Genomic DNA, 22736 nt, shown 5'->3' with positions numbered 1-22736 from the left:
GAAATATATGAACTATTTTTGTAGTGAGATAATAAATACCAGGCCCTTACCTTCGCACCAAGGGTTGAAGAGAATGTATGTGTCCGTTTCGGGGTTTCGGCTGGTGCGGATGACCCCATAGGGGGTCCAGACAGCCACGTACATGCGGAACTTCCCCACAATGCAGTCTGCAGAAGACTGGACAGACAGCCGGACAGACCTGTCCTCTCTCATGACCACCTTCGCCCCCCACTTGCCACTCTGCAGCTCAGAGACCAAAGGGACTGGAATGTAGGTTCCTTTATTTTCCTGGGGGTAGAGACCTATGGGAAGAAAGAAGAAACACAGCCTTGAGATTTCACAAGCTACCTTTGTTCTCTGTCACCTTAATAGCTGAAGGTGGAAATAATTCATTAGACTTGAAATAGTAAAACTTGGGTTTGAATTTCACTTTTGCTGCCAACTTGCTGTCTGATGGCAGTTATTTTTCAGAACTTTTTGAAGGTCATATTCGTCTGGTCTATATTTTTTAAAAAGAATGACAGTACTTACAAAGATTTTTGTTGGTTGGTCAATGCACTCAAATAAGGTGTAGAAATACTAATCTTGGATGCAAAAACAAAACAGCTTACAGGGTGATGTGAAGTCATCAGTACCAGAAATTCTGCTCTCTAAAGACTTAGAATGGCTTTAAAAAGCCCTAAAAAGGGACATAAGGGCTCCCCAGGTGGCTCTAGTGGTAAAGAACCTGCCTGCCAATGCAGGAGACACAAAAGACCCAGGTTCAGTCCCGGGGTCAGGAAGATCCCCTGGAGGAGGGCATGGCAGCCCACTCCAGTGTTCTTGCCTGGAGAGTCCCATGGACAGAGGAGCCTGGCGGGCTGTAGTCCATGGGGTTGGACACAGCCAGACATGACTGAAGTGAATTAACACACATAAGGGGTATAAGGCAAGTGTTTTTGTGTATTTTGAATGCAATTTCATTATTTGTCATACTACCTAATACAGCTCCATTTATAAGTTGTCCATATGTAATTAATCTTCTATTTAACTGAAACATGTTTATTGCCAATGTCATATTTAGTAAATTTAGGCTTATGTCTTGGGCAAGAATTCAGGCTCCAGAGGCAAATTGTCTAGGTTTGAATCTTGGCTATGCTACTTATTACCTTTGCAATCTCTGGCAAATTAAAAGAAGGTGCGATGGCATGGGTTGGGAGGGAGGCTTAAGAGGAAGGGGAGATGTATGTGTGTGTGTATATATACATATATATATAGAGAGAGAGTACTCCTAGAACAAAGTTACCTGTTACTCCAGGTATCTCTTGACCTCCTACTTTGCATTCCAGTCATGTCTGACTGTTTGCAACCCCATGAACTGTAGCCTGCCAGACTCCTCTGTCCATGGGAACTAACACCAAAAAAAAAAAAAAGATATCCTTTTCATCATAGGGGACTGGAATGCAAAAGTCAAGCAAGAGATACCTGGAGTAACAGGCAAATTTGGCCTTGGAGTACAAAATGAAGCAGGGCATAGGCTAATAGAGTTTTGCAAAGAGAATGTACTGGTCATAGCAAACACCCTCTTCCAACAACAGAAGAGATGACTCTACACATGGACATCACCAGATGGTCAATACAGAAATCAGATCGATTATGTTCTTTTCAGCTGAAGATGGAGAACTCTATACAGTCAGAACAAACAAGACTGGGAGTTGACTGTGGCTCAGATTATGAACTCCTTATTGCAGAATTCAGACTTAAATCTAAAAAAGCAGGGAAACTACTAGACCATTCAGGTGTGACCTAAATCCCTTACGGTTATACAGTGGAAGTGACAAGTAGATTCAAGGGATTAGATCTGATAGAGTGCCTGAAGAACTATGGTTGGATTCTTGTCATTGTACAGGAGGCAGTGATCAAAACTATCCCCCAAAACAAAGAAATTCAAAAAGGCAAAATGGTTGTCTGAGGAGGCCTTATAAATAGCTGAGAAAGGAAGAGAAGTGAAAGGCAAAGGATAAAAGGAAATACATATCCATTTGAATGCAGAGTTCCAAAGAATAGCAAGGAGAGAGAAGAAAGCCTTCCTCAGTGATCAACGCAGAGAAATAGAAGAAAACAATAGTATGGGAAAGACTAGAGATCTCTTCAAGAAAATTAGAGATACCAAGGGAATATTTCATGCAAAGATGGGCACAATAAAGGACAGAAATCGTATGGACCTAACAGAAGCAGAAGATATTAAGAAGAGGTGGCAAGAATATACAGAAGAACTATACAAAAAAGATCTTCATGACCCAGATAACCACGATGGTGTGATCACTCATCTAGAGCCAAACATCCTGAAATGCGATGTCTAGTGGGCCTTGCTGCTGCTGCTGCTAAATTGCTTCAGTCATGTCCGACCCTGTGTGACCCCATAGACGGCAGCCCACCAGGCTCCCCTGTCCTCAGGATTGTCCAGGCAAGAACACTGGAGTGGGTTGCCATTTCCTTCTCCAATGCATGAAAGTGAAAAGTGAAAGTGAAGTCGCTCAGTCGTGTCCCACTCTTAGCGACCCCATGGACTGCAGCCTACCAGGCTCCTCCATCCATAGGATTTTCCAGGCAAGAGTACTGGAGTGGGGTGCCATTGCCTTCTCCAGTGGGCCTTAGGAAGCATCACTATGGACAAAGCTAGAGAAGGTGATGGAAGTCCAGTTGAGCTATTTTGAATCCTGAAAGATGATGCTGTTAAAGTGCTGCACTCAATATGTCAGCAAATTTGGAAAACTCAGCAGTGGCCACAGGACTGGAAAAGGTCAGTTTTCATTCCAATCCCAAAGAAAGGCAATGCTGAAGAATGTTTAAACGACCACACAATTACACTCATCTCGGGACAGGGGAGCCTGGTGGACTGCCGTCTGTCTATGGGGTCACACAGAGTCAGACACCACTGAAGTGACTTAGCAGCAGCAGCATGCTAGCAAAGTAATGCTCAAAATTCTCCAAGCTTGGCTTCAACAGTGCGTGAATCAAGAACTTCCAGATGTTCAAGCACGATTTAGAAAAGGCAGAGGAACCAGAGATCAAATTGCCAACATCTGCTGGATCATAGAAAAAGCAAGAGAGTTCCGGAAAGACATCTACTTCTGCTTAATTGATTATGCCAAAGCCTTTGACTGTGTGGATCACAACAAACTGTGGAAAATTCTTAAAGTGATGGGATAACCAGACTACCTTACCTGCCTCCTGAGAAATCTGTATGCAGGTCAAGAAGCAACAGTTAGAACTAGATATGGAACAACAGACTGGTTCCAAATTAGGAAAGGAATATGACAAGGCTGTATATTGTCACCCTGCTTATTTAACTTATACGCAGAGTAGGTCATGTGAAATGCCAGGCTGGATGAAGCACAAGCTGGAATCAAGACTGTCAGGAGAAATATCAATAACCTCATATATGCAGATGATACCACCCTTACGGCAGAAAGCAAAGAAGAACTAAAGAGCCTCTTGATGAAAGTGAAAGAGGAGAGTGAAAAAGCTGGCTTAAAATGCAACATTCACAAAACTAAGATTATGGCATCCAGTCCCATCACTTCATGGCCAATAGATAGGGAAACAGGGCTGACTTTATTTTCTTGGGCTCCAAAATCACTGCAGATGGTGATTGCAGCCATTAATTAAAAGACGCTTGCTCCTTGAAAGAAAAGCTATGACCAACCTAGACCTCATATTAAAAAGCAGAGACATAACTTTGCCAACCAAGGTCCATCTAGTCGAGGCTATGGTTTTTCCAGTAGTCATGTATGGATGTGAGAGTTGGACTGTGAAGAAAGCTGAGTGCCAAAGAATTGATGCTTTTGAACTGTGATGCTGGAGAAGACTCTTGAGAGTCCCTTGGACTGCAAGGAGATCAAACCAGTCAATCCTAAAGGAAATCAGTCCTGAATATTCATTGGAAGGATTGATGCTGAAGCTGAAGCTCCAATACTTTAGCCACCTGATGCAAAGAACTGACTTGTTGGAAAACACCCTGATGCTTGGAAAGATTGAAGACAGGAAGAGAAAGGATCAACAAAGGATGAGATGGTTGGATGACATCACTGACTCGATGGACATGAGTTTGAGCAATCTCTGGCAGTTGGTGATGGACAGGGAAGCCTGGCATGCTGCAGTCCATGGAGTTGCAAAGGGTCAGACAGGACTGTACACCGAACTGAACTGATATATACATATACTTATGGCTGATTTGTGTTGTATGACAGAAACTAACACAGCCCTTTAAAGCAATTATCCTCTAATTAAAAAATAAAATAATCACAATAAATTACATGACCTTTACAAATCTCTATTTTCCTCTTTTTCTCTGTCATTAAATGAGAATAATACTACTACTCAATGGTGAAATAAAATAAAATATTACATGTAAGATGCTTTGTACATAATTTCTCATATATAACAAATTTTTAGCAATTATTTCAATAGAAAATTAAACATCAGAGCATTTTGCCATATGTCCAGGCTTATCAAACTTTATGTATAAGCTATCTCAGAGCAAATCTTTTTTCTCTTTATTGTTGCCATTTTGGACCAAATTCCTACTTCATGATCAACATCAAAACTAAATTTTACCGATGGGTTCCTGGAAAAACAGTCTTTGCCATGTATTCAACCTCACAGCATTCTTTAACTCTTTAGCTTCCAGTTCACTGTATAGTCTGGTTTACCAAATAGTCAAATACCTAGGTATTTTAAACTGGAGCAAATGTTTCATTTACAAACTTTACCAAAATGCATCAGACATTCTATTCTAGACGTGGAGAAAATTACAAATCAGGCTAACATGTCTGAAAATTATTTTGATTGTAAGCAGAAGAAACTTACTGAAAACTTACTTCAATTGTTTTACATAAACCAGGTAGAGAATTCTACATTAAAACAAATAAAAACAATGCTTCTTTTTGGCTTCTCCAATTACTGGGATCTTTAAAGGATTCTTTGGCAGGTATATTGCTGCAGACAGCATCCTAAGGAGGTAGCTGCATAAGTCGCCACTGTGTAATTCAGTGAGATGCTTAATCTTAATGTAAATAAATGCATACAGCACAAGCCAGGGAGAAGAGTAGAACCTTGGTGCTTTGCTGTTGTAGGAGTATCTATTTATCAACACCCTGAATAAATATCATCACAAATCCAATAAAGCTTTGAAAATGGTTTTCTGCCAAGGTATGACAGTTGTCTAGGTGGTATTCTTGGGAATACATGGGGCTCAGCTTCTGGGAAGCTTGGACATGACCCACCTGCCAAAGCTGTTTGTCCCAAAGGTCCCATACTTCCTGTATATGCTCCTTTCTGTACAAGCTCAGCCCCGGGAAATAGGTTGCCCTTTCTCTGTTGCTCTTGGAGACCCCATTGGTGCTGGAGTGTGGAAATCGAATGCAATCTTGCCAGCTAAACAGGGCCGTAATTCATTTATTCCAGTGACTCCTGGCAGCTGTTGCCACTAAATACTGACTTGGATTTAGAATACAAGTATTAAATATGACACAAGTTTGGTAAAAATAAACTTTCGGAGAGAAAATCTATGTCATAATGAGAGACTTAGATTTTTTTAAAAAAGATGAAAGGCATTTTCAAATGAATTATATAAGCAGCCTCCTTTAAGAACAGCAAAAGGAAACTATGAGAGGGTACCTAAAGCTATGGGCTTCCCAGGTGGCTCAGTGGTGAAGAATCTGCCTGTCAATGCAGGAGAAGATTCCCTGGAGAAGGAATGGCAACCCACTCCAGTATTATTGCCTGGAAAACCCCATGAATAGAGGAGCCTGGTGGGCTACAGTCCATGGAGTCACAAAAGAGTCAGACATGATTTAGCAACCAAAGAATAACAACAATGTAAAGCTATGTGCTGTGAACTTCAGCTTCATCTTTGTACTAACATCCACTATTGTTTAGGAATATTGAAATACCAATGATCACTCATTTCCATTATTATACTTCAAGCTATCATTGCAAAGACTCCTATTAAATTTTACCTAGCAAATTCAAGTTATTAAAATGTGAAGGAAAAGGAGAGCCATGTTTGTTCACGCTGGCCTTGAACCCAGTCATGATTTAATCTAAAGCCTAGTTTGTTTGAAGCTCTCTTCTTCCTGCAACAGTACTGCCTGCTCTGTGCTAAGCACGAATAGCATCATTCAGTGCTAGAGACACAACAGTCAACAAAGCAGACTCCTGTCCTCGCTGAGCTTACAGTCTACGGACAAGCCATGGATGCGCTGCTTAGGATATTCCTCTTGCTGCTTCACCCCCCAGAGCAGCAGTGAGAGGAGAATCATTGTCATCATCCTAATCTGACAAATCAGGAAATGAACGCACAATAAGATGAAGCCACTTGACCAGGGTGATGCAATGAGATCTGGCGTTGAGATTTGAACCCAGTTTGGCTTGAATCCTTACAGTAAAAATTTGTCAATCTCTGCCTTAGAGAATTTTGTATTCTATTGAATCAAGGGGTTTCTGTGGTGGGTCAGTGGCAAAGCATCTGCCTGCTGATGCAAGGGACACAGCTGTGATGCTGGGTCTGGAAGAATCCCCTGGAGAAGGAAATGGCAGCTCACTCCAGTATTCTTGCCTGGGAAATCCCATGGACAGAGGAGCCTAGCAGGCTACGGTCCAGGAGGTCATAAGAGTCAGACACGACTTAGCAACTAAAGCACCAGCAGTGTCTGAGACTTGGGGTTAAGAAGAAAATACGATCACCTCATGTTTCCTTCAGAGAGAACTATGTTTTCAAACCAGGAACAAACATCTACACTGCGATTGGGTCAGCGTTTCATTTCGTTAAAACCGTCTAGTCAAACGCCTCAGTCTCAGAGTGTTGAAGACACAGGAAGTTGGTTATAACTTTTTATTGGTTTCACTGGACTCAGCTAAAATGTTCAATTTCAGTTTTGTAAAAGGTGTTTTGTGTTGCCAAGGCACTTCACACAGAGATGGAAATAGTGTGATAGAAATGAAGCTTTATTTCCTGGGGTCCCTGTGAGGAAATTTTTACAGAGGGGCAACTGAGGTCCCGTGAGGTTGTCACGCCCGAGACCTCTGTATCACCAGGCGGTGGACACGGGGCACGGGCTGAGATCTTTGGGCTGGAAGTCCGTTCTCTTTTCGCTGCATGTCGCTGCTTCTGTGGAGGTGGCGGGGAGGGTGCTGGAGGGACTAAGATGAAGGAAGCCAAGAGAACAGTAAACCTGGAAGATCTGAAGGGACTGGAGGCGGAAGGACAGCTGGGGGTGCGCGTGGTGGACTGCAGGGATGTGAGGCGGAAGTGTGAGTCCAAGGGCTTAGTAACTGGTGGCGAGAAAGAAGACCTGGTAGACGGGGGCTTCCGGAAAGGGTCTCTGGGCTGCAGTGGACGTGGGTTTAGAAGGTTTTAAGGGGACGTCAGGGGCAGAAGGAAGAAAGGAGACGTGTGAGGAGCTCTGCAACTTGGGTCAAGCCGGGTGGCATCAGACCAGCACGTGGAGACAAATGGGGAACAGAGAGCAATTCCATTCATTCCAAAGGGAGAGGAAAGAGCCCTGATTTACAGGCCTTTTCACATGCGCCGCATGCAAAAGCTGATTATTCATGTAAGACCTGGCCTGTCGATAGTACCGCAGGGTCTTCTCTGCTGCTCCCTTATACCATGTTTAATTCTGAGTGTAATGATTTCAATGACAGCGCTGGGGAAGAATTTTCCATGATTGAACCGCGAGCGAGGAAGTTGTGACAGAGTAGTATTTCATTTCGCTAAATAGCCCTCTCACCTCCAGGAGGTAGCACGTTTAAGAGACCACAATCAGCCTACGCTCCTGAACACCCATCCGTCAACACCCCTGACTGCCCGCCAGCCTCCCTCGGCCAAATCTCGGTGCGAAATTCGACCCTCCAAAGGTGACCACCATGGACACGTTTGCTAAAAGTGAATAATGCCTGGATAGATGTTTTGTTTTTACAAAGCTGTGTAACTTTTGTGTTAAAAAAGAATCTAGGCAAGAAAAATAGAAGCAGGAAATATAATACCCCAGAAAGGATTCTCATTTTGTTTTTAATAACACAGTCTTTGCAATTGAACCACTTACTAACCATGAAAAAAATATAATTACCAATTGCATTCCTTCACACTTAACTAAAATTGGTGTCAAATTCTCAAGTGATGTAGAAATTAACATATGGTCTTAGTCTAAACGTTTGTTTACACCTGTAAATCATTTTTGAGGCCACACGAGTACTACTCGCAAGGCAAAGTTGGCCAGAACTACATGCCTGTACTCACATATAACCTGACTCTCTCTCTACATGTAGCATATACGTGTGAATACAGAGAAACACACCTGCCTTAACACCCCACTGCTTGGAACCAGGAGAAAGAGGATGAAAATATTTCATTCCTTTACGATTTTATTCTTTACCAACTTTGGCTCAAAGGGCCTGAGCTTGTTGCATGGCCTCTTTCTTTTCATCCACATGGTGGGCGAGAGAAATCCACCCCCAGCTCAAAGTCAGCCCTCTTTGACTTCGGGGGAGATTTTGTCTCAATCATTCATTCTCTAGATCTGGGAGCACACTGCATGCAAAGCCCTGCATAGGCAGTACCCCACAGAGCAATGTGCTGCGTTAAAAACATTAATGTTTTGGAAAGTGGATGGCTTGGAATATATTTCCATCTAAATAAAACATCCTATGTGGTGATGAGTCCCAGGCAGTTGAGGAAGCCCACTAATTCACCTGCAGCATGGTTGATGTAGTTGAATGAGGTTGCTAATGTAATTATTCTGACTTCGCCTCACTCTGACCTAGAGCCTGGGAGGACACAGCAGGGAGAAGGAGGCGGTACCTGTAAGTGAAGTAGGCACACGTCAGTCACTTTCCCTGGTGCTCTGAAATGAAGACTCATGAGCCTCAGGGCACCCCTGTTTCTCATCTCTTGGGCACATCATCTGTAAGTCAAGTGGCCACAGCTGATGGTTCTTCCTGTGCTGTATTTAATAATAATACTTCTGATCATGAGAGTTTTAATTAATCACCAGGAAATCCCAAATAAAACCTTTCCTCCTTATGAACTTAAATACCTAATTTTCTTATTAAACTGAGCTGAAGATGTTATTTTATTGTCTTTTTAACTCCATAGAATATCCCTGTGCCTTGTACTGAGTAGGTGCCCAGTAAATGTCACTGGAGAGAACTGAATATTTTGCAGATACCAGGTCCCATTAAGAGCATCACACAGGCCTTAGAAGCCCTGGAACAAGACACCTGTGGCCACCAGTTGTCAATTCCATGCACCCCTCACAAGAAACAAACGTTCATGGTTCTAAACTTTTTCCTTCGAGGGATGTTTTCCATTCATGTATAAATACACTGCAGGCTGAGCTCTGACTCCGATCACCGCAGACTTTTTTAACAGTGAATTCTTATAAGAGGATTGTCCCTAAGGAACGCATGCATATATCATATCTCCAGCTGGGAAGGTAAATTTCATGATGTTAATTCATTTTTCCATTTGATTCATTTGTTTTTCCCAGGAAATACCTTTCATGTTCAAAATAATCCATCTCTTTCCAAACGGGCCCTGGAAGTATTACCATGACAGCATGATGCATGTGGCAAGGCTGGAGGCGTGAGCGCAGCAGCCTGGGAAAGGGAAGCAAGCCTCGTGTTAACAGTCTTAGAGTGGAACGAGAATGCATGGGGGCAAGGCCGAATACGTCCCTGAATAACTTTTAGAAACCCCAGGTTACTAACTACAAAGACAAAGCAACAGCACCAGAAAAGAAACATCAAAAATGGCAAAAAAAAAAAAAAAATCTTGGATGATGTCAATTAAGACAAGAGAAACACAAACGTTCAACAGAGAATCATTCATTAAGGACCTTGGAACCTATGCTTTCTATTTAATACCTTGCCAGTGAGGTGTGTGTGTGCGTGTGTGTGTGTGTGTGTGTGTGAGTGTGTGTGTGTGTGAGTGTGTGTGTGTGTGTGTGTGTACACATATGTATGTTGTTATTTAGTTGCTTAGTCGTGCCTGGCTCTTTGCGACCCCATGGACTGCAGCACACTAGGCCTCCCTGTCCATCACCAGCTCCCAGAGTTTGCTCAAACTCATGTCCATTGCCAGTGATGCCATCCAACCATCTCTGTCGCCCCTTTCTGCTCCTGCCTTCAATCTTTCCCAGCATCAGGGTCTTTCCCAAGGAGCCAGCTCTTTGCATCAGTTGACCAAAGTATTGGAGTTTCAGCTTCGGCATCAGTCCTTCTAATGAATATTTAGGAATGATTTCTTTAGGATTGACTGGTTTGATTTCCTTGCTGTCCAAGGGACTCTTCACAGAGGGAAAGCATCAATTCTTCAGCGTTCAGCCTTCTTTGTGGTCCAATTCTCACATATATATAATTTCCTATCTGTATTTATTTATTTGGATGTTTCCTAAAGGAAGAAAGCTTCCTGGTGGTGCTAATTCTGTGGCTCTCAGTTCAGTTCAGTTGCTCAGTCCTGTCTGACTCTTTGCGACCCCATGGACTGCAGCATGCCAGGCTTCCCTGTCCAGCAAACCAGAGAAGCAAGGGGAATCTTCTTGAGGACAGGAACTGACATTTGTTCTAACTTTGTACATCCAGTGCCTTGTATTATCTTGGAACATAGCAAGCTTAATAAGTCTGGTAATTTCTTGATAGTTATATTCTTTAAGGTGTCTTATCTACCTCATTCCACTTTCAGTCCTTACTAAGACTCTTAAACTATTTTTGGAGTAAGGTGTAATTCTGTGAAATAGACACGAAACCAGCACTGGGCAAGGCTCTTGGAGTGATTCAGAAGAATAACAAGGCCACGCCCAATGAGGACCAGCATTACGAAATACACACCATAGATGACCACCAAGGTCATGATCTGGACATAAGAAGGCAGAGGGCCCAGGGTGTTGCCAACAGCACAGAGGGGAAGAAAGGACATGAGGCAAAAATCAGAGGGAACATCAACAACATGGAGAGAGGATCATCTCTTTGTTGGTGAAACAAGACCGACTCCTTCAACAAAACTGCTTACATTTTAAGTGCGCCCCCAGCATGCTAAGCTGTAGTTGGGATCACCCACCACAAGGAAGCGGGTGTGGCGAGGACTTCTATAAAACAGATCTTCACAGCTGTCGGCTGTGACAGAGACCCAGAAGTGGTGGTGGTGGGTTAGTCCTTAAGTCGTGTCTGACGTTTGCGACCCCATGGACTGTAGCCCACCAGGCTCCTCTGTTCATGGGATTTCCCAGGCAAGAATACTAGAGCGGGTTGGCATTTCCTTCTCCAGGAGATCTTCCCAACCCAGGGACTGAACCTGGGTCTCCTGCACTGAAGCCAGGTTCTTTACCAACTGGGCCCCCCGGGAAGCCCTGAACCCTGAGAAGGAAGCAGCTAGAGGTGCTACAGAGTTGTGCCTCGCTCCAAGTGTCATGGAACGATTTCAGCTCATCTCCCTGGTTCTGCCATCCTCAAGCTGGGCTCCAGAAGCCCAAGGAAGGTTTGGAGGTGGGTTGTGGTGGGAAACACACTTGGGAGTGAAAGTAAGAATCACTGACCAGATGCATGGCCAGGCATAAGCTCAGGTGCTTATCGTTTCTCAGCCAGCTTCAGGAAGCAAGCCATAAGGAAGTCTCTCTGATAGGACCCGAATCTCCTCAGCAAATCCCAGTTCTGTGAAGCTAAAGTTCTGTTTGTTTGCACTATATCCATCACGCAGGCAGCCTGAGGCTTAAGGGTCTTAGCAGATTTAAGAAGCAATGTCATTAGCCAACAAAGACAAGATCAAAAGTTTAGCTGAAAAGCCAAACAGAACTCTGATAAAATTTTCACTAAAACAGTTGGTTCTTGTTAATAATTTAATGGCAACAATAATAGGAATAAGAACAAATCATTGGTAATTCTAAACAAAATACGTGCCTGTCTTTGGAATGCAAATATGAATGTGATACATAACAAGAAGTGTTAAATGATGTCACATCTCCAGAGAGAAAACCAATTGTTGGTAGAGCAAAAATCAACATGGAAAGCTTCTAAGAAATAAGAGGCAGTCTTACTATTGGTATTAGTCTGTAGTAGGATATCTACAATACGTGCTCAATAAACACTTATTTAAAGAGATATTTACTAATTCTTAGTATAAGCAACGGAGAAGGCGATGGCACCCCACTCCAGTACCCTTGCCTGGAAAATCCCATGGGTGGAGGAGCCTGGTGCGCTGCAGTCCATGGGGTTGCTAAGAGTCGGAGACGACTGAGTGACTTCACTTTCAGTTTTCACTTCCATGCATTGGAGAAGGAAATGGCTACCCACTCCAGTGTTCTTGCCTGGAGAATCCCAGGGACGTAGGAGCCTGGTGGGCTGCCGTCTATTGGTTGCACAGAGTCGGACACGACTGAAGCGACTTAGCAGCAGCAGCAGCAGCAGTATAAGCAAAGTCATGTCACTTAACTTGATGGTGATGAGGGTGAGTATATAAGATGTATATGATATACTCTGTCCTCAGTGAGTTCATAACCAAATATCCAAGTCGAGACTATAATTCAAGTCGGAAGACTAATGCGAGACTAATAAACCAGAGCAGTGGATTGCTACTGGAGCCAAGGATGATTTTATTAAAGACATAACAACAAAGAAAGGACCTAAAGGATGAAAGAGTGCCATGCACGTGTATTTTATTAGTTCATGCCTGTATTTATGTGTGGGTGCTCATTTGCTTACAATAGATGTTTGTAGTTGCTTTATGAACTGATCACTGATTACATGGAAAGGCGTCCTGAAATGTCCTGTACTCAAGCCAAGTTTCCACAATGCTTGCTTGTGTGTGTCCACGCTCATTCAGTCGTGCCTGACTCCTTGTGACCACACAGACTGCAGTCCCCCAGGCACCTCTGTCCCTGGGATTTTCCAGGCAAGAATACTGGAGTGGGTTGCCATTTTCTCCCCCAAGGGATCTTCCCAACCCAGGGATCTAACCCGAGTCTCCTGCGTTTCCTGCTTTGGCAGGCAGATTCTTTACCACTGAGCTACCTAGGAAAACCCAGTGGATATACATCAACTACCTGAGTGACCACGTAGAAGGCCTTGTTTCGACACACAGACATAAAGGAGTCACACCCACTTGCCCCAGCCAGGGACTCCTTGTGGGCAAAGGAGATTGTTCTTCTTGATATTTCCCCAAGGCTTTAAGGAGTATTTCAAGTTTCCTTGATTTCCTCCAGTAAACTTTTTAAATCAGTAAAACCCCACCGATTTGCCTAACATCTTTTTAAATAGAGATAATTGTAGAGTACCTCTTTATTTGCAGACTGAGGTTGTACAATTTGGTCTTCCATGAATGACACCAAGCCCAGTCCTTTGGAAAATGGCACAGTGAGGGAATTTCATCTTAAACACCTCTCAGCGCCCTAAGACTCCAAGTTCAGAGCATGCACTCTGCAGTCTCACACTGTTTGCTGTGTGACCGAAGGACCCTCCCTTTGGTGCCTCCTGGGCGTCCCTTCCCCGGCCACACATCGGCCATGTGGCCCCCTCTAAAAAGGCCATTTGGCTGCTTATTCTGAGGGAACTGATATCAGCTAATGGTTAACAGCAAGAGTCTAATAATCCATTCTTCTTAAAATTTTAATATCTGATAAGACATTGTACTTCCTCTCATGTCCATACTTACTCTTTATAGGGAGTAATTCCCTAGCATCTTACATAAATAAGTAGTCATAGTTGAATTCCATTCGTTGCATCAGTTTGGAGAGGGGATGGATTCCTTTCTCCACTTCTCATTCAGTGGGGTCAGCTGAGGCCTTTGCTGGTACTACTTGAAGCTCAGCTTCTTTCTCTGCCCAATTCTGCTCCCTTCACAAAAGTTAATCCCAAGATTACTTCCTAGTCAACTTCTTGTCTGCTAATTTCAAAATCTCCTATCTGGGGGAACCCAGCTATTATAGACAGAATATTTGTATTTGGACATGACTGAGTGACTTCAGTTTCACACTTTCCACAAAATTTATATGTTGTAGACACAAACACTTCACTTATACACACTGCTAGAATATTGTGCTAAATACTGCTTCATGGTAGCTTATAGAAACTCAATACTAGTATTACAGCACTTTAAACAGCTCGCTACAAGTCCCACATATTTGGAGGTGGGGCCTTTGAGAGGTGACTAGGTTATGAGGGTGGAGTTCTCATGAGTGGGACTGGTGTGCCTATAAAGGAGACCCTGGAGAGACCCCCCACCCCGACCTTTCTCATGTCAGTACACAGTGAGAAGACAGCTGGCTGTGAACCCGTAAGCAGGTCCTCAACCACACACTAAATCTGTCAGTGCCTTGATTTTGACTTCCCAGACTCCAGAACTGTGAGAGGTTTGTTTATAAGGACCTAGTCTGTGGTATTTTGCTCCAGCAGCCAGAACAGACTAGGACACTGACCTAGAACTCTGCCATAAACAAGTAATCAACATTAAAGCCACCGGTAAGGAGATCTACAAAATATTATGTGCGACTGGGTAGGATTCACCAAGAAGATCATGGCACGACTTCTGTGACATTGCTGTCCAAGGCACATAACCTGACTGCAATCACAGGGAAGCATCAGGCAAAGAGACCCAAACTGGGAGTAGCTGTAAGAAATCAATGCATTATGATCTTCAAAGGTGTCAAGGAACTGGAGTCAAAGAAAGACTACAGAAGCGTTCCAAATTGAAGAAAACTAGAGACAAGCCATGACAACAAAATGCAGCGTATGGTTTTGGACTGGATCCTCCTGCTATACAGGATGTTATTAGGACAGCTGGTGACACCCAAACGGGGTCTGAAGATTAGATGATCCTAACGCATCAATTACAATGTCTTGATTTGGTGGTTATACAGGAGAATGTCTTTGCCCGTAAGAAATACACATTGAAGTATTCAAAGAATTCAATGATGATGGAACATTGAGTTGAAAACTCTGAAGTGGCTCTGGAAGAAAAACAGAAATTCTCTGTATCACTTTTGTAAATTTTCTGTAAAATGGAGTTTCTTTCAAAATTAAAAAAAAAAAGTTTTAAATAGCAAACAACAGGGCAACATGGCTGGCCATCATTTGTACAATTGTCTTGTATATATACATTCTCCTTTTTACATTTTTAAATTTTATAGAGCTTAGTATCCCCTTTAAAAAAAAAGAAAAGAAAACGTCACTGATGCAGGTCTTTAAGTTTCTTAAGATGAGCAGTGCTTTTGAGCTTTCTGTCTCTGGACACCAGTGTCAACTCTTCAAAAGTATGTGCTAAGAGGAGGCCTCCTCGGTGCCTCACACTAGGCCACCTCCTGTCTCTCCAAGGGCAGGATACGACTGGACCTTTCAAGAAGCAACAGGTGCAAGAGGATATAGGACCGACATGGGGCAAAATGTTGAGGAACTCAACCCCTTGCACAGTAACGCAAACGGAACCCAAGTTTGAAGAAATCGATATGGCGGTGACTACTCAGTAAATCCTCGAAGCAGGGACGACCGCGCTCCCCCAAGGCCAGGTTCCCCGTGCCGTAAAAATCTAGGGACATGAGGCAGAGCAGAAAGAGGCTTCCTTCTAACCTCCGAAGATGACTACCTTATGCTGTGCCCTAAATTATCAGGACTGTGATTTCTTTCTTGAAATTTTACCATGATGGTTATAAACACAAATGCTGTCTTTGTGAATCATCTTTATTTTTAAAATTTGGCTAACACTCCACTCAAGTGTCTTTGACATGTTTAAAGCAATTTGTTTCACAAATATGAAAGTTAGAAAAGATTGAGATGATGGAAAGGAAGTAATGGAGACAGTGTGTCATTTTCTATCACTTGGAAATATGCTGCACAAATAAAAAAAAAAAGTTGTCTGATGGAAAATGCCGCCCTAGCTGTCTCTCCACTGCTTCACTGCCATCATTTTCGTCAGAGAAGGGCTGTTTTTGTCTTGTTAATTGCTTCAGAATTTCAGGGGCTCTTGTCTACTCTGTGCACTAATTTTTCCAGTGAACTTACAGTGTATACAGCAACCTAACTTTGAGATGTTGGACTTCAAATGCAGCTTGTTCCTTTGGGAGCAGGTTATGGGGCTGAGAAGGAAAGCTAGTTTGTCTCCGTACTTTTCCGGTCAAGGAAATATCACAGAAGTTCTTGCAAGTCCAGATGGAAGCATGGCACCTTCACTGGAAGAGCTGAGAGCGTTGAGCTGATGGCTGCTTTCCCAAAGAATCCTGCACACGTGTTTCTCCCCAGGTCAAAACATAGCATGAAGTGCTGCACACACTCCCTTTAGCTGCTTGACTGCAAGAAGCATCAGGCCCCAAAGATCCTCCTTCTCTGAGGTCTTAGTCTGTGGGGGATGCTGTAACAAAATGCCACTGGCTGGGTGGCTTAAGTAACAGACATTTGTCTCTCACAGCTCGGAGGCTGGGAAGTACAAGATCAGGGTGTGGGCAGGCTGGGCTCCTGGTGAGAGCTCTCTTTCCGGCTGGCCTCCTACTTGCTGGTCCCCACGCGGTGGGCAGAGCAAGCTCTGCTCCCTCTCCCTCCTCTTAGTGTGTGCGTGCTCAGTTCTGTCTGACTCTGCAACCCCATAGACTGTAGCCCGCCAGGCTCCTCTGCACGTGGGCTCTCTCAGGCACAAATACTGGCGTGGGCTTCCATTTCCTCCTCTAGGGGATCTTCCCAACCCAGGGATTGAACCTGCGTCTCCTGCATTGGCAGGTGGGTTCTTTACCACTGAGCCACCTGGGAAGCCTCCTTCCTCCTCTTAAAAGCATACAAATCCCATCACGGAGCCATATTCTTGTGACCTCATCTAAACCCAACTGTTCTCCAAAGCTGCCACGTCCAAATACCAACACATGTGAATTTGGTGGGGGGCGGGGAAGACAAAAACATTCAACGCATATCAGTGTCTCCCCCTTCTCCATCCCCTCTCCCTTACTAAAGGGAGGGACTGTCCTGCCAGGGTCATACCTTAACCCAGCCCCTCCTACCGAGTCTGTTTCCCCAGGGAGGAACCAGTGGAATTCAGATCCTGATTACTGGCTGGTCCTAGTATCCCCGACTGGATGCTGGACCCGAGCTCTTAAAAGGTCTCAGAAGCATACAGGGCCCACTGAATGGGAAGCCAACCCATCCCCTCTCCAAACTGTAGGTAATGAATGGAATTTAACTATGGCAATTTATTCATTTGAGGTGTTAGGGAATTATTTCCATAAGGAGTAATTGTGGAGGTGAAAGCAAATGCAATTAGTCATATCAGATATTAAAATTTAAGCAAGAATCAATTAATTAGAATCTTGTCATTAGCTGTTCGCCCTGGAGAAGGGAATGGCTACCCTCTTCAGCATTCCTGCCTGGAGAATACTTGGAGGAGCCTGGTGGGCAACAGTCCACTGGGTCGTGAGGAGTCGGACACAATCGAAGCGACAATATGCACGCATTAGCTGTTAGCTAAGACCAGTCCCCGAATAAGTTGTCAAAGGTTTTTTACGGGGTGCAGTGTGGAGATGTTCAGCGTCACCAGGGAAGGCAGGTCCAGAGGATGTCCCAGCATCAGTGTGTCTGAGCCACTCAGTGGGCAACGCAAAATTCTTGATACATTTGAAGACCACTGTGTCAGTTTCCTCATCTGATGATGTCAATTATGACTGTAACTATTACCTACATCTGAGAATGACCTCGGACCTGGTTTCCAGGCTGGTTCAGCCACTCCGATTGGACTTTGGCTCATTTATTCTCCCATTTGTTCCAAGTTTCTTTTAGTGCCCACCCTGTCGCCCAGGGCATCTGATTGAACACTCAGCTAATTCCACCCATCTTATTAACAGTCTACACATTACTTCCCCGAACTGTGAAGCTGGTTTCACCGTTCAAAGTGTGAGAGTCTCTAGATTAGCAGGAAAGCAGGGTAATACATCTCTTCTCTCCCCTCTCCCCACAGGCGTTTTTAGTGAATAGATAAAGGGGGTGGGTATCATTTCTTGATCTCCCAAGTGCCGAGACCTGTACCATTTGTCGAGCCCCCTTTAAACTGTTCTCGAAAATGAATGGTGACTTAATTGCATTTGATCATGTTAATGAGATTCTAATCTTTGACAAAAGCTAGGTTTTCAGGGCTCATGACGTGATGAAATGGGCTGTTGAGGAAGGAGGGTGACTCTGCTGTGGAGAGATGCAGAGACTGCCTCCACAGTGGCAGAGGACCTGAGAGCTGAATCCCAGCTAGTGAAGACTGGTTCCTTAAGGCAGGCGCATCCCTCGCAGTCCTGCCAGCATGGGTCTCCCATACCGCTGCTGTCTCCATATCACTTCAGTAACCTCAAGAGTGAGCAGGGCTCAAACCCCAACATAACGGGGAGGTCAGACTCAGTTAAGGATTCCTGTTCATTAGGAACACGTGGGGATTTCCCCGGCAATGCAGTGGTTAAGACTCCCCCTTCCAGGGCAAGGGGTGCAGGTTCTATCCCAGTCAGGGAGCTAAGATCTGACATGCCTCGTGGCCAAAAATCCAATACATAAAATAGAAGCAAAATTGTAACAAATTCCATAGACTTTAAAAAATAGTCCACATGAAATTTTTTTAAATAAAAAAAGAATATGTGTACATCAGCAGTACAATAAGCTCTATGCACACTTCCAGTCCCTCTTGTGAAACTGCCAATGCCTCAGGACCCCCTCCTTAGGGACTCTTGCCTGGTCCTGAGACCTTACTTTTCAACTCCATCCTGGGTCCCTCCTGACTGTCCAGCCGACCAGCATCTATGACATACTTCTGGTAGATAATGGTACAGCCCAGCTCTAGAACATGTACTGTACAGTTATATTCACTAACTCTTTGTAGAATTCTCATCCCAGCTCTAGCCAGCTCTTTACAGATGGGAATAGCATCTTATATCCCGCTTCGCACGGTGCCAGATACAGCAGAGGTTTCTGCATCAGAAACTCACTGGACCAGACATGAGATGAGGCCTTATAAAGGCACTTTAACAGACTTGGAAAGGAGGTCGACATAAAACTGAAGAAGCTCCCACAGGACAGCAAAGACCCAGGGCTACGGCAAGCTTCAGCCAGAGACAGGACCGTGTGTGTAGAGCATCCAGCCCGGCTCCCTGAAGTGTGAAGAAACACCTCCAGACAGAGAGAGATTGCTGCTCCCACCTCCTGAGGGCAATAGCTCCTGTTACTCTCCTAACTAAAGGAGAAATACAAAAATGTTCACCCCCAGGACACTGTACGTGTATACAGAGAGACAGCAAGAGCAAGAGAGAAACGGAAATGGAAGTGAGAGAAATGATAAGAAAGGGTAGAAAAGATCAGAGAGGCTGAGATGATGAGAAGAAAGCTTTTCTTGTCTAAAGAATAACAAACAGAGGTGTAGCTATTTATGGGTTGTCTTACGGTCCCCTGATACCCATTTGGCTCTGGCTGCTGTTAAGCAGGACTTCATAAAGGTTATACTTCCTTACGGGCTGCTGTGAAGACTGAGCTTTCCCATGCAGACTGGGCTTCCCTGGGGGCTCAGATGGTAAAGACTCTGCCTGCAATGCAGGTGACTCAGGTTTGATCCTTGGGTTGGAAAGATCCCCCGGAGAAGGAAATGGCAACCCACTCCAGTATTCTTGCCTGGAGAATTCCCTGGACAGAGGAGCCTGGCGGGCTCCAGTCCATGGAGGTACAAAAAATCAGACACAACTGAGCAACTAACACTTTGACTTTTCCTATAGCTGCAATATTCAAAATAAGGCTGATAACTGGGTCATCTTATTAGCAACCAATATCACTAAGGAGCTCCAAGAGCTTTCCAGTTATTCCCTCATTAGCTCTTACAACACGCTCAAGGAGAACGAGAGGGTGCGGATTATGAATAATTAGTCCACTTTCATCCTTTCTTCAGTGGGTTTTAATTCCAGTTGGTTGCTCTCTCTTTTCACAGACTGGAGACTGAAGAGCAAGGTATGGCAGTGGGCACATTCGTTTTCGTTACGTTTTTTTCATGCACTTTTGACAGCCCTAACTTCACAAACTACAAGAGTTTCTTAGGATTTCTGTGGAAAACCAGGGAGGCCCACGCTGTTCAATCCCTGAGTTCAGATCACCCGTGCTGGAAGAGGACAGTTTCAATGATGTGGGTGCTAATTAGCCAAGTCTGTGAATTCTCATAAGTGAGAGAGGTTAATGTTAAGACACAACAGAGAGGAATGGAGAGAGAAACAGAGGAGCAAAGGGGAAGACAAAGTAGGGGAATGAAAAGGAGACAGGGAAAGGAGGGAGGGAGGGAGTCAGGCGTCTGTGAGGTTTCTCATCTCAGCATCCGTGGTCCTTCGTACGTGTGCCCCTGAGTACCCTGGCTGCCATGAGACAGTGCTGGTTCCCTCCGGACACGAAGGTTTGCTGAGAATCTCAAGCTCTGTAGGATGGGACTGGGTCACAACACAGGGAAAGGGGGCTCCCTGTAGGTCTCTGGCACCGAATGCAGATGGCAATCCATCCTACTTTGAGACTAAACAGCCTCTGTCACTTCAGCTAGAACTGCGGGCAAATGATTCTGGGTGGAACTCGGTCTGTGGTTTGTCAGGGTTCCCGTTTGACTAATTAAGCTGTCAGCATGGATGCTGCAGACACTGGCGAGTTTTGTTTAGCGGTTCAGGGACTGTTCCCTTTCCTCTGCTATCAGGAGAGAGAGGACAGAGCCCAGCGGCCTCCTCTCGGCCTTCCTGACAGCCTTTCCCGTTTTGTTGCAGCGTTTCATTGGAGAACCAAGCCCAAGGCGGCTGGTTCTGGCTAAGGTCACGAAGGGCTCACCCTAAAGCGGAGAGGTGGGAGCCTTCTCTTCCATTGTCCTCCCTTCAGACTCCAAATTGGGTGGGGCATCACAGAGGGCATATTTAGAGTTAAAACAGAGAAGTGGATCTCACAGAATACAGCTGAAAGAGTCAGGCCAGTCTGACGTCTCAGCAAACGTCTCCACTTACAGGTGGACAGTCAAGGAGATCACAGCAAAATAAATGGATTAATCCACCAAACAGCAGAACTAGGATTGATTTTACCCCTTTCTTGCAAGCTTGGCGCAGTGTGTCTGTCCTCTTTTAGAGGGCCAAGGTGGACCGCCCACCGGGCCAAGGTTCTGATGGTCTTGCTGGGAGGGGGCGCGGGGGGCCTCCCCACCACTGTGCCACCCCACACGAACCCTTCACTCCCTGCGAACTCCAGTGTCCAGATGTCCAGCAAGGTTTGCTCCTATCCACCCTGCTTCTCAGTTGTGCTATGAGAATGAAAATGCGCTTTCATGGACATTATCTCCTGCAATCCATGAGGAACTGTCTCAAGTACTATAATCCCTGTTTGCCTTGAGGAAACGGCCACCCAGGGGGTCGAGTGAGGCCGTCATGGCTCCACGTGGCGTAACTGGGATTCTGACTCCAAAGCTCTCCCTGTCCTCTGGGCTACTTCCCAGCCCTTTTATCAAAGGAGCTGTCACCCCCGAAATGACTCTGAAGGGCCAGGCTCTGCTTCCTCTGACCAAAAGGCATCACTGGATTGTTGTTGCTGTTTTTAAGTTGCTCAGTCGTGGCCCACTCTGTGACCCCACGGACCAGCCTGCCAGGCTCCTCTGTCCATGGAATTTTCCAGGCAAGAATCCTGAAGTAGGTTGCCATTTCTTTCTTGAGGAGATCTTCCCAACCCAGGGATCAAACCCTCATCTCCTGCATTGGCAGGGGGATTCTTGATTGCTGAGCCACCCAGACTTTACTATTAAAGACTTGACTATGCAAAGAAAAAAAAAACAACTTACTAGAGGAAAAGTCATACAGATTGGTGCATCACACATTCACCTTGGCATCTGTTAGTAAGATTGTCCCCTTGAGTCTCTTACTTATGTCCCTGACAATGACCTCACATCTCCAATTTATCTTCCTTACTCTGCCACAGTAATCTAGAAATTAGAAACTTAGATTTTTTAATACTTGGCTTAATACTCTTCCATAGAGATTTATCTGGGTATACAAGGTTGTCAATATACTTCCAAGGCTTTTTTCTCCACTGACCTTTCCCATTCCACTGGGTCAGCCTCTATTTATCCTTTGATTGTTGATATTCAGTCACTGAGTCGTATCTGACTCTTTGTGACCCATGGACTGTAGCACACCAAGCTTCCCTGTCCTTTGCTATCTTCCAGAGTTTGCTCAAACGCATGTCCATTGAGTCGGTGATGCCATCCAACCATCTCATTCTCTGTTGTCCCTTTCTCCTTCTGCCTTCAATCTTTCCCAGCATCAGGGTCTTTTCCAGTGAGTCAGCTCTTCATGTCAGGTGGCCAAAGTTTTGGAGTTTCAGCTTCAGCATCAGTCCTTCCATGGGTTGATTTCCTTTAAGATTGACTGGTTGGATCTCCTTGCAGTCCAAAGAAATCTCAAGGATCTTCTCCAACACCACAGTTCAAAAGCATCAGTTGTTCAGTGCTCAGCCTTCTCTATGGTCCAATTCTCATATCCATATATGACTACTAGAAAAACCATAGCATTGACAATACAAATCTTTGTCAGCAATGTAATGTCTCTGTTTTTAATACACTGTCTGGGTTTGTCATAGCTCTTCTTTCAACGAGTAAGCATCTTTTAATTTCGTTTCATTTCCTTTGATATCCAGCTCAAATAGCACTTTCAGGGCATCTCCTCCAACTAGCCACACAATCTCTCTCTCCCAAGGTGCTTTCC

At 44.6% G+C, this 22736-nt stretch overlaps 1 protein-coding gene across 1 annotated transcript in view; it reads right to left on the bottom strand.

The window, feature by feature from the left end:
- F13A1 (coagulation factor XIII A chain) overlaps positions 1-22736 on the bottom strand; it is a 143627-nt gene that overhangs the window by 96772 nt on the left and 24119 nt on the right. Inside the window, exon 4 of the mRNA XM_086370908.1 lies at positions 51-302. Within this exon, the coding sequence (XP_086227034.1) occupies positions 51-302 (252 nt within the window). The remainder of the gene's footprint in view (positions 1-50; positions 303-22736) is intronic.

Source organism: Bos grunniens, chromosome 23 (assembly GCF_055505025.1).
Source record: "Bos grunniens cultivar Pamir isolate PY7600 chromosome 23, Bosgru_T2T1.0, whole genome shotgun sequence".
Classification (NCBI taxonomy): domain Eukaryota; kingdom Metazoa; phylum Chordata; class Mammalia; order Artiodactyla; family Bovidae; genus Bos; species Bos grunniens.
This window is presented reverse-complemented; position numbering and strand designations above follow the sequence as displayed.